The sequence below is a fragment of the Rhineura floridana genome, chromosome 3 (assembly GCF_030035675.1).
Source record: "Rhineura floridana isolate rRhiFlo1 chromosome 3, rRhiFlo1.hap2, whole genome shotgun sequence".
Lineage (NCBI taxonomy): Eukaryota > Metazoa > Chordata > Lepidosauria > Squamata > Rhineuridae > Rhineura > Rhineura floridana.
In genome coordinates, this window is record NC_084482.1 from 216,505,202 (window position 1) to 216,523,773 (window position 18,572).

Consider the following 18,572-nt stretch of genomic DNA (forward strand, 5'->3'; position numbering starts at 1 on the left):
TTGGCTTGTGCTTGTCCTAGTCAGCAACTGCCTACAGCAGCAGCTGTCCTTTTCCTCTGCCCTCGTGTGTCTTCTCCTTGCCCAGCCCTTCAGGAGAACGTAGCCCTGATTCCTCTAAGTTCTTCTCTCCTATGCAAGGATGATTCACTCTCCGTTCCCAGCTTAGAAGAGCATCACAGGACAGGCCCGCACTATTTCTTCAGGGCCTTCAGGATCCTCGACCTTTCTTCTCCAACTCTTCTGCTCTGATTTGTGGCATGACGCCCAAAGAGATGCCCAGACTGACAGTGTCTGAGACATGCAGGTTTTGGGCCCAGCAGACTCAACTAGGGATGCTGAGGCAGCACACAAGGCCACTAGACAAACAGGAGGACACACCAGCGTTGCCAGGTCTGCCAACATCTCAGCAGATCTACTGAAATATACATTGATCTGCCAACTGTCTGAAAAATACCTTTGAATGAGACAAGCCTACTGATATTTGGGCTTGCATGGGTTTTTTTTAATGTTCTACAACAAAGCAGCAACATACTGGGTAACCCACTGCCATAGATCACTTTATTAATTCTGTGTATGTTCAAAGAGAGCTGCAGCCGCCATTGTGAACACTTAGCCTCTTGTAAGAAACAGAGATTGCAAAATGCAGCGGCCAGATTGGTAACAGGGACCAGATGGTCCGAACATATAAAGCCGATTCTGGCCCGCTTGCGTTGGCTGCCTGTATGTTTCCGAGCTCAATTCAAGGTGCTGGTTTTAACCTATAAAGCAGCCTTTCCCAAACCAGTGTGCCTCCAGATGTTGTTGGACCACAACTCCCATCAGCCTCAGCCAGCATTGCCAATGGTCAGGAAAGATGGGAGTTGTGGTCCAACAACATCTGGAGGCACACTGGTTGGGAAAGGCTGCTCTAAAGCCTTGCACGGCTTGGGACCACAATACCTGTTGGAATGCCTCTCCCGACACGAGCCCACCCATACATTACACTCAACATCCAAGGCCCTCCTCCGGGTGCCTCCTCTGAGGGAAGCTGGGAGTCTGGCAATAAGGGGGAGGGCCTTCTCAGTGGTGGCCCCCAAATTATGGAACAACCTCTGTGACGAGGTGCACCTGGCACCAACACTGTTATCTTTTCGGCTCCAGGTCAAGACTTTCCTCTTCTCCCAGGGATTTTAGCATGTGTTTTTAAATTGCTTTTAAAAAATGTGTTTTTAAGTTTGTATATTTGTTTTTAATTGTTGTAAACTGCCCAGAGAGCTTCAGCTATGGGGCGGTATACAAATGCAATAAATAAATAAATACCTCAGAGCAGTTAGGGAGATGCCTGGCCAATCCCAGAGGTGCCATCCAACCCCCCCTTCCCCACTCACTGGTGGAGAGGATGTGAGGGCCCAGCCCGGGGAAGGGAAAGGAAGTGACTTTCCCCCTCACTCCTGCGCCAGGCAGAGACAGTGTTAACATAAATGACAGGCTATGTAAAGGTGAAGTTAAGAGAAATGTTAGTATGAACACCAGGCACTAAATGACGGGCACATTTCATGTTTCACAAGAGAAAAGGATGTTAAGGATACAGTGAACAAGGAGATACAAAAAGAGATAAAACAAAGTTTATACTGTAACTAAGAAGTTAAAAACTAGCGTGGAACTTCTTTTCTCAAAACTTCAGTTTTAATCTTGTATCACAACACCAACAATACAAAAAAAAAATTAGAAACAGAGAAAAAAGACCTTTAGATATTCCTTCTTGTTGGACAATCGAGGGAAAACTTCATAACAGGTTCCTATGTAAAAGACTAAGTGATTGGAAAGTAATTGCAGAAAACAATTGGTTTTTTAAAAATTTGATTGCTGGATTGATTTTTCTTCCCAGGGACCCTAAGAAGGCCTCATGCTGAGCTGCACACATTGTGAAAATCAGAAATTAGGCCTGAATTACTGCCTAGTTGGCTAGTCAGCCAGCTAAATGTAGTATGCACAGCTGTGCTTCTATTCCTCTAGGGCTGTTTTCATCCTTTGCCAAGAAAACAAAGGAAAAATAATTGTTATGATTGTGAGTATAGTGAGTGCTTTAAAAGAGTAAAGGTTAACTTACGGTAGATATTTTGTTCAGACCACTTTATGAAATCTCTTTATTTCACCTTCTAGCAATAAGCATCCAATCCTGCTTTACACATCATAATAACTGCAGATTAAACAAACCTTACTAGCCATGATGGCTGTGCTCTGCCACCCTAGTCAGAGGCAGCATGCTTCTGAAAACCAGTTGCCGGAAGCCTCAGGAGGGGAGAGTGTTCTTGCACTCGGGTCCTGCTTGCGGGCTTCCCCCAGGCACCTGGTTGGCCACTGTGAGAACAGGATGCTGGACTAGATGGGCCACTGGCCTGATCCAGCAGGCTCTTCTTATGTTCTTATGTTCTTACTTCTTGCTGCAGGCAAGAAAACATGCTTCTTTATTGCTGGCTGGGTAGAGAACACAATGGAAATGGAAACTGAAAAGCAGAGCAAAGGAATGGCCAAGGGGTGGAGTCTAACTTTAGCTCAAAATAAAGTTCTAATATTTAACTCTTCAAGGGTCATGTTACTAATTGCACAGATCTGGAGATGGAATATGAAGAAACTGAGCACTGAGTGTGTTGAGAGTGTGCGCTCCATGGCTTTGGAAGACAAAATGAAATTCTTTGGAGGGTTACCAAACTACAAGAACACTGTTGCAATCCTTGCCCTCAGTCTGGCTGTCAAACTTCATAGTGCCGATGTCAAGAAGCTCATAAGTGCAAGTGTTGTGCTTAAAAGTAAAAGCAGGGCCTGACTATAATTGGAAACCTATAACTGGAAATCTGTATATCCAATATAAATGGATGCTCCCATTTGCCAACTGGGACCCCAGATCATCTGTTTTGCATTGGCTTCAGAAGTAGGTACCTGCCAAAAGATAAAGGTGGAGAAGGTTCAGGCCGAAAGGAAGACTTTGTTATTAATATGGTTTGAGCAGCTTATTTTAATCATGGAAACGGAATACATTTGATGATGATGATGATAATATAGACTGTCCCTGGCACTGCTTGTCATTTAAATGCTTAATAACTACAAATGCCTAATATGTCTACCCCCCATTTTTGAAAATGCATATTATCAGCTTTCCAACTGCACAAAATGTTTTCAAACTCCACATTTTATGTCCAATTGCATATTAAAAACACCTAGAATTCAAGCCATTCCATGGTTCCTCTTCTGTATGAATTCTTTGATGGGAACTGAGACTTTTCTTGCAGCTGAAGCTCTTTCCACATTCTAAGCATTTATATGGTTTCTCTCAGGTATGGGTCCTGTGATGGGAAGTAAGATCTGACTTGATGGAAGTTCATTCCACATTCCAAGCATTTATGTTTTCTCTCCTGTGTGGCGTCTCTGATCTATAGTAAGGTGAATGCTATGATGGAAGCTCTTTCCACATTTTAGCAGTGATGCATTGGTAGGGCTTCTCCCCACTGTGAATTCTTTGATGGGAAGTGAGTTGGGAGCTCTGAATAAAGCACTTTCCACATTCCAAGCATTTATATGGTTTTTCTCGGCTTATCTGGTGTATAGTAAGGCTGATGCTATGACGGAAGCTCTTTCCACATTCTAGTGATGTGGTTTGTTCCCACTGTGAATTCGTTCATGGGAAACGAGATTTTTCTTCTGGTGGAAGGTGTTTCCACAATCCAGGCATTGGTAGGGCTTCTCACCACTGTGAATTCTTTGATGAGAATGGAAATTTGTGCTTTTATGGAAGCTCTTTCAATATTCCAAGCATGTATATGGTTTCTCTCCTGTGTGAATTCGTAGATGGGAAGTGACATCACTTTTCTGAATGAAGCTCTTTCCACATTCCCAGCATCTATATGGTTTTTCTCCACTGTGAATTTTTTGATGGCGATGGAGGTTTGTGCTGCTATTAAAAGTCTTTCCACATTCCAAACACTGATATGGTTTCTCCCCAGTATGGATCCTTTGATGAGAAGTAAGATTTGACTTCTGAGGGAAGCTCTTTCCACATTCTAAGCATTTATATGGTTTCTCCCCTGTGTGAATCCTTCGATGGGAAGTGAGTTTGGAACTATGACTGAAGCTCTTTCCACATTCCAAGCATTGATAGGGTTTTTCTCCTGTGTGACTTCCCTGATGTACAGTAAGGATGAAGCTGTTACAGAAGCTCTTTCCGCATTCCAAGCATTTATATGGTTTCTCTCCTGTGTGGCTTCTCTGATGTACAGTAAAGCCTGAGCTATGACGGAAGCTCTTTCCACATTTCAAGCACTGATACGGTTTGTTCCCAGTATGAATTCTTTGATGGGAAGTAAGTTGGGAACTCTGAATAAAGCTCTTTCCACATTCCAAGCATTGGTAGGGCTTCTCCCCACTATGAATTCTTTGATGGGAAACGAGATTTTTCTTCTGGCGGAAGGTGTTTCCACACTCCAAGCATTCATAGGGCTTCTCCCCACTGTGAATTCTTTGATGAGTATTTAAGGTTGTGCTATTACTGAAGCTCTTTCCACATTCCAAGCATGTATATGGTTTCTCCCCTGTGTGAATTCGTAGATGGGAAGTGAGTTGCGAACTCTGAATAAAGCTCTTTCCACATTCCAAGCATCTATATGGTTTTTCTCCACTGTGAATTCTTTGATGGCGATGGAGGTGTGTGCTGCTATTAAAAGTCTTTCCGCATTCCAAACACAGATATGGTTTCTCCCCAGTATGGATTTTTTGATGAGAAGTAAGATTTGACTTCTGATGGAAGCTCTTTCCACATTCTAAGCATTTATATGGTTTCTCCCCTGTGTGAATCCTTCGATGGGAAGTGAGTTTGGAACTATGACTGAAGCTCTTTCCACATTCCAAGCATTGATAAGGTTTCTCTCCTGTGTGTCTTCTCTGATGTACAGTAAGGATGAAGCTGTTACAGAAGCTCTTTCCGCATTCCAAGAATTTATGTGGTTTTTCTCCTGTGTGAATTCTTTGATGGGGAATGAGATTTTTCTTATGGCTGAAGGTGTTTCCACACTCCAAGCATTTATATGGTTTCTCCCCACTGTGAGTCTTTTCATGGGAACTCTGACTGAAGCTCTCCCCACACTCCAAATATTGGTATGGCTCCTGCACTGCGTGGATCTTGTAGTGGTATCCTTTATTCTTGGATTGCAATTCATCACCTTCTGCAATGAAGAGAGAAACTCATTAGACATGTACAAGGAAATGGAGCCCCAAATTATTGAACAGCTTCAATTAATGCTTGAGATAAAGTAAGAACTGAAGGGAGTTAGGTTGGAGGCAGATTTTACTACGTAGTTAGGTGCCTCTGTTACTGACAGCTGCTGTGCTACAGATTAATGGATTTGGACCGTGGAAACCAACTCACAGATGATCTTGGGCCAGTCATCCTCATTCAGAGGATGCCTCATCCTGGCAGACGGTGTCATCTGCATGCAGAAATTCATTTATCAAAATCATTTATCTGATTTATTTATCAGTTTACAACCTGCCCTTTCTCCTGAAAGGAGCCCAGGGTGGCAAAAAACAACTGAGTTTAAAAAAAAACAAAACATATTTTAAAACATCTTAAAACAATTCCGATACAGATGGAGACTGGGATAAAGTTATCTGTTTAAAAGGCTTGTTAAAAGAGGAAGGACTTTGGTAGATGCCAGAAAGACAACAGGCGGTGCCCGTTTAATATTTAAGGGTGATGAATTTGAAAGGGCAGGTGCAGCAATGCTAAAGAACCAATTTCTATGATCTGTAGAAAGGACCTCCTGGTGAGAGGGAACCTGCAGGGGGCCCTCACCTGCAGGATGTAGTGTTCAATTGAGTATAAAAGGGGTGACACGATCTTTCAGATATTCTGATCCCAAGCGGCATAAGGCCTTGTCCACCAAAACTTGAACTTGCCCTGGTAGCTAACTGGCAGCCAGTCCAATTCTCTCAGCAGTGGGGTAACATGTTGGGGATATCCTGCCCCTGTGAGCAGTCAAGCCAAAACATTTTGCACCAGCTGCAGCTTCCGGACCAACCTCAAGGGCAGCCCCACGTAGAGCGCATTGCGGTAATCCAGCCTGGAGGTTACGAATGCATGGAAAACAGCAGTCAGACTGCCCAAGTCCAGAAACAGCCACAACTGTCCTACAGCTGCAGCTGATAAAAGGCACTCCTAGCCACTGAGGTCACTGGGGCCTTCAAAGACAAAGATGGCTCCAGGAGCACCTCTGTACTACAAACCGACTGTTTCCAGGGGAGTATCACCCCATCCAAGGAAGCAGTTGACCAATTATGCAGACTCAGGGATCCTGTATCCACAGCGCCTCCATCTTGCTAGGATTCAGCGGCAGTTTTTTGGTCCTCATCCATCCCAGCCCCAGTCCAAGCACCGATTCTGGGCTTGAACAGCCTCTCCTGATTCAGATGTTACCAAGAAGTAGAGTTGGGTACCATCACATACTGCTGACATCTTGCCCCGACTCTCCAAATGACCACTCCCAATTGCTTCATGTTACCTGCTTGAATAGAGTCTTGCATTTCAGAGCATGTGCAGAGTTCCTTGCAAAAGGCTGGTTTGGAAATAAACCATCTTTGGACTCCTGAGTAGAAGTTTCCACAATGGCAAAAGACTCGCATATTTAAGGGAATCTGAGACCAGTAGAAGCCCACCTCTTTTCTGAGATGGTGAAATATGCTCCATCTCTGATGTCAGTGGTCCCTCTGGCCAACTAGTTTCACTTGTCTAACAACTCTGAAGCTTATGTTTGAAAAGCCTTGGGGTGCTCAGACCGGTCTGATCACTGTTTGAGCTACTTCAAAAAACTGAGGTTCATTACATATATAAATGATTGGATCGTAATATCGGCGTTGAAACTCTACAGGGAGACTTACTGAGAGAGGCCACGATTCCATAATTCTCCTCCATGACTTCCTGATGCAGAGCTCTCTGGTCAGGATCCAGCAGCGCCCACTCCTCCTCCGTGAAATGCACGGCCACATCTTCAAAGGACAAGGGTCCCTGACGGAAAAAGAAAGCACATTGTTCTCTCCACAAAGATAGCAGAAGGATTAATTACTACTGACTGGTGTGTTGTTTTAATGAGTTTGCTTTATTTTAGTTATGGGTATTTTTAGTTTTAGCATTTGCTGAACTGGCTCTTAGTTTGGTTATAAGCCTTTCTTAGCTTTAAACAATGTATAAATAAATAAGCAATACTACTACTACTAATAATAAATAATACCGGCTACATCCAAAAGGCTACTTAAGGTCATAGAATCATAGAATAGTAGAGTTGGAAGGGACCTATAAGGCCATCGAGTCCAACCCCCTGCTCAATGCAGGAATCCAAATCAAAGCATTCCCGACAGATGGCTGTCCAGCTGCCTCTTGAATGCCTCCAGGGTTGGAGAGCCCACTACCTCTCTAGGTAATTGATTCCATTGTCGTATGGCTCTAACAGTTAGGAAGTTTTTCCTGATGTCCAGTCGAAATCTGGCTTCCTGCAACTTGAGCCCATTATTCTGTGTCCTGCACTCTGGGACGATTAAGAAGAGATCCCGGCACTCCTCTGTGTGACAACCTTTCATGTACTTGAAGAGTGCTATCATATCTCCCCTCAGTCTTCGCTTCTCCAGGCTAAACATGCCTAGTTCTTTCAGTCTCTCCTCATAGGGCTTTGTTTCCAGTCCCCTGATCATCTTTATTGCCCTCCTCTGAACCCGTTCCAGTTTGTCTGCATCCTTCTTGAAGTGTGAAGACCATAACTGGATGCAGTATTCAAGATGAGGCCTACCAGTGCTGAATAGAGGGGAACAAATACTTCACGCGATTTGGAAACTATACTTCTGTTAATGCAGTCTAAAATAGCATAAAACTAGCATTTGCCTTTTTTGCAGCCACATCGCACTGTTGGCTCATATTCAGCTTGTGATCAACGACAATTCCAAGATCCTTCTCATGTCGTATTGCTGAGCCAAGTATCCCCCATCTTATAACTATGCATTTGGTTTCTTTTTCCTAAGTGTAGAACTTTGCATTTATCCCTGTTGAATTGCATTCTGTTGTTTTCAGCCCAATGCTCCAGACTATCAAGGGTCCTTTGAATTTTCTTTCTGTCTTCCACAGTATTAGCTATGCCCCCCAATTTTGTATCATCTGCAGATTTGATAAGCATGCTCTGTACCTTCTCATCCAAGTCATTAATGACAGGAAATGACAGGAAATAGAACTTCAGGAAGAGCAATGTACAGGAAGCTCACCTAGCACAAAGTCTGATGTCTGTTTGACGTTGGATGAAGACCCTTTAATTTCCCAAGATTTTTAAATCTTTCTTGACCTGTTTGTTTTAAACTCCATTTTAACATAGAACATGTTGCTTCTTTATTTTTATTGCATTAATTTGCTATATTCTACTGTTTTGTTAAAATGGCGTACAAAAAAATTATACCACCATTCTTCCAGATTGAAGAGTGGGATGTTAAATATTTCAAGCAAAATAAATATATCTAAACTGGAACAATGTTGTAATGTATTTTAAAAAATAGTTTTACATTATTTTAAATTGTGTTTTAAATTGTTTTTTAAAAGATGTGTTTTAAATTGTATTTGTTTTAATGTTTTTAGTTACTGTAAACCACCCAGAGGGCTTCGACTATGGGGCGGTATATAAGTACAATAAATAAATAATAAATAACTAAATTAATAAAAATGTTGAAAAGCACTGGGCCCAGGACCGAGCCCTGTAGTACCCCACTCATTACTTCCGCCCAGTTTGAGAAGGAACCATTGATAAACACTCTTTGAGTATGATTCTGGAGCCAACTGTGGATCCATCTGATAGTTGTTCCATCCAGCCCACATTTAGCTATCAGAATATCATGAGGCACTTTGTCAAAAGCTTTGCTGAAGTCAAGATATATTATGTCCACAGCATTCCCACAGTCTACAAAGGAGGTGAGGTGGTTGCTCATTATTCTCATGATTTAAAGATTCTTGAATAGCATTCACAGCCTTTGTTAAAGAGAGCTTTGTCAGAAGTAAAGAGGTGAGAAATTTCTTCAGACCCAGGGAGGTGTGGAGAGGACAGAGGCACCCAGGCTGCCCCTAGCCTCTCCCCCCACTGATTCATCCTTTACCTGATCTGATTCCACAGAAGCTGCTTCCCCTCCATTGCAAAGATGAGATGGCTGAGGAGGTCTTGCCGGCATCACTTCATTCCCTGGGACAGACAAAGTTGGTGGGAAGCCAGAAGTACATGCTTGTCTCAGAAGTTATGGGATGCATGTCTAGCTGCACATGGATCTTAGAAAAAGTTTTATGTGTTCTTTGTAAGCAGCTTATATTTCAGTTGTGTGAAAACACATCTCTTTCCCTGTGGTTTCTTTGCCCCAATGTTCATGCAAGTCTCTCCTCTCCCCCTTCAACTCCCCTATTGTGGAAAAATAAGGGTAGCATGGGGAAACTCAGAAAAGGCTTTCTGACAGCCCCTGCTGTCTGAAAGACAAATCAAAGTGCTGGTCCCCATATATAAAAGAGTGAAATGTTTCAAATAAATACATTTTTTCAGCTGTGGAAAAGGCTGGAGAACAGTATTGTCACCCGAAGGTTACAGGAGCCCATGGATTTATTTCACAATCGGCACAGGGAGACCAAATTGAGATACAACATCAACTCTTACCCCAGGGGTCGCTCGATGAGCTAGATTCTTATTAAGATCATTAAATCATCACTTGGCAGGTGGGCATGGAAAATGTTTTTGCAAGGCTCCCCCCTTCCTCTTTAACTCCCTGATCGTGGAAAAATAAACGTAGTGTGGGGAAACTTGGAAAAGTCTTTCAGACAGCCCCTGTGCTCACGTTTGAGGAAATGGAAGGGCAGGAGCTGTCTGCAAGCCTTTGCAAAAGTGTCTTGGAAGCAGCTCACCTGCGAGAGCTGCTTCAAAGGGTGCTCTTGCATGGGACTGTGATCCCGTTTTAGATGGTCAAAGGGGATTAAATCCTGCTGCTTTGGCTGCCCGATCTTGTTCCTTGCTGGGAACAGGATCATGCAGCCAAGGCAGGATTAAACCCTGCCCTCTCACCCATCAGCTGACATCACAAGTGACATCAGCTGGTGGGTGTGGTTTGGGGAAAATGGCTTCAAGGACCAAATGGGACCCCCTAACAATGTTGAGTGGCCTGGAGGGGACAGGTCCCCTCCCCACCGGCTTACCCAGTGGCCCGTCTCTAGTGTTCGATGGACTCCTCTCTGCCTTAGGGAGATCAGTGTTCATTTCTGCAAACAGATTCTTTATCTGAAACAGCACCACAGACGGAAGACATGGAATGGGGAGAAATATTAGAAAAAGAATGACGGGCAAAAAACTAAAGGGTATCGTACATCCTTCAGTGGATGCTTTTAACGGAGTGTTTTGGGATACACTCCCTCACATTCTGAGCCTCTGAGCCTTAAGTTGTAATCGACTGGAAGGCACATAACAACAACAACAGGGACCCATTCCTTGGTAGAGAGGAGGGGGAAGGTAAAAAGATCCACTCCCTGATTTGGGTGTTCTGGTGGATCCAGGATGGATCAGCTGCACGTAGCCCAAATGCGTCCTCCCCGCATACACACAAAATGGGGTGGGGAGGAAGGAGCGACTCACCAGATTTCTGAAGCAACCAGACTTCATTCAGATGCAGCCCTCGGGAGAGACGAAGGCTCCGCAAGTGAGAAACCTGGCAGGAAAGGAGTTTGGAAGGAGGTACTTTTGATCTGGAAGGCCCCGCCCCCTCTTCCTCCTCCCCCAAATTCCCTTATGTTCTAGGAATCTGGTTCAGTTCATTTTAACCCATTGAGAGCCAAGCACCAGGATCACCTGTTGCAAAGCAAAGAGCCAAAGAGGAAATGCGCGTTGTGCACACAGAGGGAATTTTGGGCTCTCCCGGCTTGGCGCAGACACTTCAGGTTCCCAAGCGAGCAGGGCAATCCGAAGCGCGAGTTTAAAGGTGGGAAATGAGTGGAGCAAAACAGGCAGGAAAACTTCCAAGCGACTGATCTGTTCCCCCCCCAACCCTTCGTAGCAGATTCGGGGAGGGCGCACGGAGAGGAAGTTAATCCTGACCCCAAGGGAACAACTTCGTCGGACGCAGCCCCTAGATCCTTTTTTTTAAAAAAAAATAGAAATAAAACAAAACAGCTCAATCCGTTGAAAGGTCTCATGCAAGACGTCTGAATCTCTCGGGATGCTGGCGCCTGGATGGGCGAGCTCACCAAACAAGTGGAAGCACCCAGAGGAGGAAATACGGATGGATGGGACAACTGGACATTTTCAGTCCCCCTTCAATACTTGGGTGAATCTTACGCTGGATGGCTGCTTTTCGATTTGTTCCTGACTCTGTACTCTTGTTTCTCTTGTCCGTCTGGAAAATCAATAAAAACATAAAAAAGGAACGATGCCCATTGCGGCGCAAGGTCGCTAAGTAAAAAGTCAGTAAAAAGTTGTCAGAGGTCTTTGGCTAGAGCAGGTCTTTGAGGGGAGGATTTGCCGACTGTCTGAAAAATACCTTCAAACGAGACAAATCTAACACTATTGGGCCTTATATGAATGTTTATCGTTTAAAAATCCACAACAAGGCAGCAATAAACTCTGCAGAAGTTGCTGCTTCAGCCGGGCGGTCGACTCAGTGCAGTCCAGGCGGATACGTTGAGGGTGCTCTGCTGCAGTCGGCAGGATGGTCTGCTCAGTTCCCTCTAAACAAGCATTGTCTGCAGAGTCAAGTTGCCAACCAGTGAAGCTTTCCCAGAGGGTTTCTAGACTAGATGGTCTAGCTCAGACTCCTCTCTGGTGTGTTTGTGTATAAAAAAAGAAAGAAAGAAAAATGGTATGTGTAGCTCTCCTCCAGCAAAGGGAAAAAACAAGCAAACCCTGTTTCCATTGGTGAACCACTTTCTTGAGGCCTTGTTTCTTTGTTTTGTTGTAAAATTTCTGTATCGCTACAGTCCTGAGCTGTAAATTTTCAAAATTAAAATACCAATGCAACACAACAAAGAATATAATCAATACAATAATTTACCATGTTTGCCGGAATATAATGCACACCTCAATTTCAAAAGGTTGAATTCAAGATTATTATTATTTTATTGATACAGTAAACATGTTTGGAAATCCTTCAGCAAATATTCTTGCTGCCGATAAAACCGGAAACCTGTTGCTTTTCCGGCAGACTTCCTGTGTGTGTTTCCTAGGAACAAGGAACAGCTTCAAGCTGATGCTAGTACCATCCTGGACATGCTGAAGATGACAGTGGCACTCAGGAGCACCACAAGTTTATGACTGATACCTGAGATGCGGAGGCTATATTTGCACTGAGTGCATGAGTTGCTCATCAGCTTCCTTGAAGAGCTCAGCATCCACAACCACCTCAGTGGGTTGCCAAACCCTCTCCCTAGATGTGGTTTGTTTGTTTGTTTGATTTATATCCCACACCTCCTCCCAGTAGGAGCCCAGGGCAGTAAAAGATCTGAAGTAAGTACAATGGGCAATGGCTTCTGTCTTACAGATCTAAGAATGAAGTATGAAGAAATTTCCCTAAGATCTCATTCCTTAGATAAGAGCATTGTTTCACTCTCCGGTGAGAAGTTCATGCTCCATGCCCCACTTCTCCCCAGCACATGAGAAGATCAGGCACCCACATTTACAACAGCTGCATGGATTCCTTGATGAGAAATGAGACTTTCCTTCTAACTAAAGCTCTTTTCACATCCTAAGCATTCATTTGGTTTCTTCCCACTGTGAATTCTTTAATGGGGAAGGAGACGTCTCTTGGAGCTGAACTTTCCACATTCCAAGCACTGTTATGGTTCCTTCCCCGCTTTAAATTCTTTCATGGGAAGTGAGACTTTCATTCCAACTGAAGCCCTTTCCACATTCCCAGCATTGATATGGCTTCTCCCCACTGTGAATTCTTTGATGGGAAGTGAGACATTTCTTCCAGCAGAAGTGGTGGAAGAAGTGGTTAGGGACAGTCCAGTTTTTAAAAAAGAAGAGAAAGTTTCTAGTATCTGTTGAGATATGAAGCAAAATGTACATTTTCTGTGAGAAACTAGCCTCATTGCTTCCTTTTCTGACTAGTACACAATTTATTAATTCATTGAATTTGCACAAGCATAACTCCTGCATTTTTGATGAAAATGTCATTTCTTCCCCACCCCTTTTTAAAACATTTGTTTTTAACGATTTACTGTAAAATAAAATAGCGTTTCTTCTTTGCATCTGAGATCTGGTATGCTGCTGCTGTATATGGAGGTTTTATCCTTTATTTATTTATTTATTTTAAAATTTTATACCCGCCCTAGTTCCGAATTTCAGAATTCAGAGCGGCGTACAATAAACGTAATCCCAAATTGCTAACAACATAAAACAAGAGACCAAAACATATAATAGTATTATCCCTAAAAACAACTGTATCAGCACCAATTAAGTATTAAAAGCTTGCTGAAATAAAAATGTTTTGGTCTGGCGTCAGAAGTCAATGAGAGAAGAAGAAGACCGTATCTCAGGTGGTAAATTATTCCATAAAGTAGGGGCTACAATTGAAAAAGCTTTCTTTCTGGTAGCCATTTGACGAACAGAGAAGGTTGATGGAACAATGAGAGTATGGTCATTTATAGATCGTACAGGCCGATAAGGTTTATATTCCGTAATGCGATCTGACAAGTATGACGGCGCTAGACCATGTAAGGTTTTAAAGGTTAAAACCAGAATTTTAAACTGATAACGAAGACCGATGGGAAGCTAGTGTATTTGGAAAAGAAGAGGCGTAGTGCGAGCCCGCGGGCCGGTTCTCGTGATCATTCGGGCTGCTGCTCTTTGTACCAACTTTAGCGGCCGTAGTGAACTGACAGGAAGACCGACATATAAAGAGTTGCAATAGTCCAGCCGCGAAGTTACTAAGGCCTGGGTCACTTTTTTAAGATTAGACATATCTAGGAAAGGTCGAAGTTGGCGAACAAGTCTTAGTTTGGCAAAAGCCATTCTGGAGACAGCCGCAATCTGAGGTTTTAAAGTCAGGGTTGAGTCCAGGATTATACCTAAACTACGGACTTGGGTCTTAAGAGGAAGAAGAACTCCATCTAATAAAGGTAAATTTCCAGCTTCTTGAGTAGGATCTTTTCCGATTAGAATAACTTCTGTCTTTTCTGGGTTGAGCTTCAGTTTGTTTCTGTTCATCCAGTTCTGCACTGCAGCAAGACATTGATTAAGAGGGTGGATAGCCTCTTTAGTGTTCGGTGGAAAGGAACAGTAAAGCTGGGTATCGTCCGCGTATTGATGATAATGAATACCGAATTCTCTAATGATCTTACCTAAAGGTCTTACGTAGATATTAAACAACATCGGGGATAAAACCGAGCCCTGCGGAACGCCATATCGTAGTGGCCAGGGCTCTGAATAATACTCCCCGAGGGCAACCTTCTGGGACCTGCCTTCTAAAAAGGAGCGAAGCCACTGTAAAGCCGAGTCTCTCAGTCCTATTTCAAAGAGACGGTCCAAAAGAATGGTATGGTCGATCGTATAAAAAGCAGCCGATAGATCTAATAGGATTAGTAAAGACAAATTGCCCTTATCTAGTTCAAGCCGAAGGTCGTCAATTAATGCAACTAAGGCTGTTTCTGTCCCGTGGTTTGGCCTAAAGCCTGATTGGAAGGAGTCGTAGTAGTCGGTGGTGTCAATAAACGTTTGTAGCTGCATAGCTACGACTCTTTCGATGACTTTGCTCAGGAAAGGCAAATTAGACACTGGACGAAAGTTGTTTAGCAAAGAGGAGTCCAGAGAGGGTTTTTTTAATAATGGAGTGACTATCGCTTCTTTCAGGCATTCGGGTAAGCAGCTTTGTTGGAGAGACGAGTTAATAATTACGCAAAGCCAACTGGCTAGTTCAACTCTTGATGATTTTATAAGCCATGATGGACACGGGTCAAGTGAGCAGGTTGTAGGCTTCATTACATTTAATAACTGAGGAATGTTGGCTAGTTGAACAGGGCAAAAGGTGGAATATATAGTTGGACAAACTGCTTCAGACATACTAACAGTAGAATGTGCCGGTTCACCTGTATCTAGAGTAGAACGAATCTGGGCAACCTTAGCCTCAAAGAATGTAGCAAATTCTTGGCTGCGAGCTTGGGAATGGGCTATATTAGACACAGGTTGTGGTATATGCAAAAGGCCATTCACTATCCGGTAGAGCTCTTTTGATTGATTTCCTGCTAAGGCAATTGCAGTCGAGTAAAAAGATTTTTGAGCTGCTAGCCGCTTTCTTAGCAAGAGCTTGGTCGAATGAACTCTTAGTCTTTTGCCAACGCCGCTCAAGACACTGATAAGAATGCTTTATCTTTAGTAGTTCATTTGAAAACCAGGGAGCTGATTTAGATCTAGTCCCTTTCAGTGGGCGGAGGGGGGCCATTGCATCCACTGTATTTGTCATCATATTGTTCCACGTGTTAATCAGAATATGAATTGGCTCTCCCATGTGAGGAGCTGGGTAGTCATGAAGTCTGGATACAAACGTATCTGGATCTAATAGTCGTCTAGGACAGAACAATTTAGTAGTGGTCGAGTTCTCAGAGACAGAGAGCATTGCTGATAGCCTAAATTGTATCAAATGTATTGTATCACAGCTACTGAACTGGCTCTCACACCCCTTCCTTTCTTTGTCCACATCCTATTACACAGACTAGAGAAGATCACACAACACTTCCCTCCAAAATTGTATTCACCTATCTAGGACGGTGATTGTCTACGGTTCGCAGCCCATGTTGCCACCCTGTAAAAGCCTGGCTCCATTAACTCCTTCATGCAATCCAAACCCCTCACCCAACCTGCCAAAACCGTGGACAGAATTCTTTTTCCTGCCATCTTACGCCCTGGCAGTTGTGGACAATGGAGCTAGAGAAGCAGTGCTTATGCTGCTCTGTTGCATGTGTGTACACAGAGAGAGAGAGCAAGGAAAGAGTAGGGAATACTCTGTGTATATGTTATCTATCAATTTCCCTTGAATACAATATTTCCAGGGAGGAGCAAAGCAAAATACTGCAAGCTGGGAGGAGGCTAGTTTTTCTCATGAAAACCAAATACACACGGAAAATGTACATTTTGCCTCCTATCTCAGCTTCTACATCTGCTGGAAATTTACTCTTCTTTTTAAAAAAGCTGGGAATCTGGGATTTATGGTTTGAGGGGGCGAACTGGCTTCCTTACATCCCCCCTCCATGTAGCAGGGTTGTTAATTTTTAATCTGGGTCTCCTGCATTTGATTCCTTTGGGTTTTTTTTTTTTTAATGAGTGGTTTTCAGTAGTGATTTCTATTCATATCTCTAAAGATTCTCTCAACACCACAGGTGTTACATGTCTGAATGGGTGCATGCCTGTCAATCAGGATGGAAATTGTAACATCACGACTTTATTAATATTTTTGGGGGGGGGCACGAATTAACTCTAATAGAAGTACAGTTGAGGATTTGCTTCTGTTGAGATGTGATGAGCATTTCAGACCTGGTTTAAATCACTCCCTGCCCCAATATATCAAAGGGGCCCTCCTGGCTTTGCAGAGGGGAGGGGGAGTGGATTTGGGTAATGTGGGGGATCAGGAAGGGATCAGCTGCACAGGCTCCCTACCATCTTGCTGCATTCTCCACAAGATGCTCAAGACAGCAAGGCCATGTCAAGCCTGGAGGGGTTAGGTTCAGGACAGTGGTATAGAGCATGAGGACAACACAATCCCACCTCATCCCTGCTCTGTCCTAGATTGCAACACCTGCAGAACCTTTCAAAAAAGAGGTGTGCTAAGGACAAATCCTCCAAAACGTAAGAGGATTTGTTTCTTCAATATCAACAGACCTCTGCAGTGGAGGAGGGGAGCCTTTTTCATGTCGAGGGCCAGATTCTTCTCTTGCCAACCCTCCAAGGGCCAAGTAGGTGGGCCCAAAGGTCGGCATTAAAAGTACAATTATAAGCCATGTATAACACACAAACAATTCTTTAACCTCAAGGGGGTAAAAAATTGTAGTTTCAATTACACACATAGCCCACAAACAGTCATCATTGAACAACTTACAACACCAACATACAGTAAAGGCATAGGAAAAAAGAACCTTTTAAAGCTCAAGGAAAAAAAGGGTTGCTGCTTCAGATAGTTACAGCACTACAGAGAACGTGCAGCTTACAGCAGACACACAAAGCAATGCATAAGGGGAAAATATTTTAAATGATGAACAAACTACAAAAAAAAAAATCCTTCCACCGGCTGCCACAGTTTCTCAACCTTAAATTCAGAGATTACACACTGCAACTTGTATGAAACGGTGGAGGGAGGGGCAGTTTTCCAAAACTTCCAGTAAGGCAGCCCACAGATTATTCACCACCACCGTAAATTATGCACACACAAACAAATTATATGAAATTGGGGAAGGGGAGTTGCAGTGGAAATTTCCAAAAGTTTCATCCTCACAAGTTATTCACTTTTCATATGAGAAAAGTTACACATGAAGAATATAATCCACCTTGGCTGCAGCTTTCCAACTGCCCATACATAGCCAGAACATAGCCCCCACAATGCTAAAGCATGGAAATGAAACTCACTACATGACAGAGCGAAGGAGACATAAATTCAGAAATCACATCAAAGGCCCTTTATTTATTTATTTATTTATTTATACCCTGCCTTTCTTTTTATGCTAGAAACCCAAGGCGACTTACATATGGTTCCCAGGCTGTCTCCCATCTGGGCACTAACCAGACGTGACGTTGCTTAGCTTCAGCAGGGACCTGGCCTTATGTGCCTTCAGACCATAGCATGGGACCATGTGCCCCCTCCACGGGAGTTTCGGAGGGTGGCAACATGAGAACAGGCCCTCCACTTTGGTGGCCCCCTACTTGTGGCATGTTCTCCCCAGGGAGGCACGCCTGGCACCATCCTCATCTATTTTGAGGCAGCAGGCAAAGACTTTCCTCTTTCCCTAGCCTTTGGGCCCTTCACATGTATTGGTGGCGTCTTTTAGTGGGGCCAGACCTGTAGACCTGCCCTTTATTTGTATTCATGTGTTTTTTAGTTTTTTAATTGATTGTATTTGTTTTAATGGTTTTAATGTAAGTCACTGTGGGCCGTTTCTGTAAGCGACAAACAAGAAATCCCTAGATTCCATATATCAATGAAACTGAATCCAAACAAACAAGAAATCCCTAGATTCAATATATCAATGAAACTGAATGCTTATTGAAGTAATAGCTAGCAATAAGCCTTCTCTAGAGAATGGGAGGAGGAACGAGCAGTAAGACAAGAGCCCAGAGCATCCTTAGCAACGCCCTTGAGAATGGAGAGGAGGAAAACAAGGAAGAAGCAGTGAACTCAGAGCCCAGAGCGCCCTTAGCAATGCCCTTAAGGAGCAGTAAGCAAAGAGCCTAGAGAGACCTTAGCAACTCCCTTAACAACAGAGAATGGGGGAGGAGAAAAAAGGAAGGAGCAGTGAGCCCAGATCCCAGAGCTCCCTTAGCAATGCCTTTAACAACATATAATGAAGGGGG

At 43.5% G+C, this 18,572-nt stretch overlaps 1 protein-coding gene across 1 annotated transcript; it reads right to left on the reverse strand.

Annotated features, from left to right (window-relative positions):
- Positions 1-2,377: 2,377 nt before the first annotated feature.
- Positions 2,378-10,786, reverse strand: LOC133381601 (zinc finger protein 883-like). The gene is made up of 5 exons (XM_061620932.1): positions 10,659-10,786; positions 10,226-10,307; positions 9,151-9,233; positions 6,907-7,033; positions 2,378-5,195 (listed from the first exon to the last, which is right to left on the reverse strand). Exons 1-5 carry the CDS (start codon positions 10,683-10,685, stop codon positions 3,778-3,780), a joined length of 1,737 nt encoding a protein of 578 aa, XP_061476916.1. The 5' UTR covers positions 10,686-10,786; the 3' UTR covers positions 2,378-3,777.
- Positions 10,787-18,572: the final 7,786 nt, after the last annotated feature.

Coding starts and splice junctions, on each gene's coding strand:
- LOC133381601 (XM_061620932.1), bottom strand. CDS start 10,685: ATGAAGTCTGGTTGCTTCAGAAATCTG. Junction 9,234..10,225: donor CACTAGAGACGGGCCACTGG/GTAAGCCGGTGG, acceptor TGTCTGTCCCAG/GGAATGAAGTGATGCCGGCA. Junction 5,196..6,906: donor TGGAATCGTGGCCTCTCTCA/GTAAGTCTCCCT, acceptor TCTTCATTGCAG/AAGGTGATGAATTGCAATCC.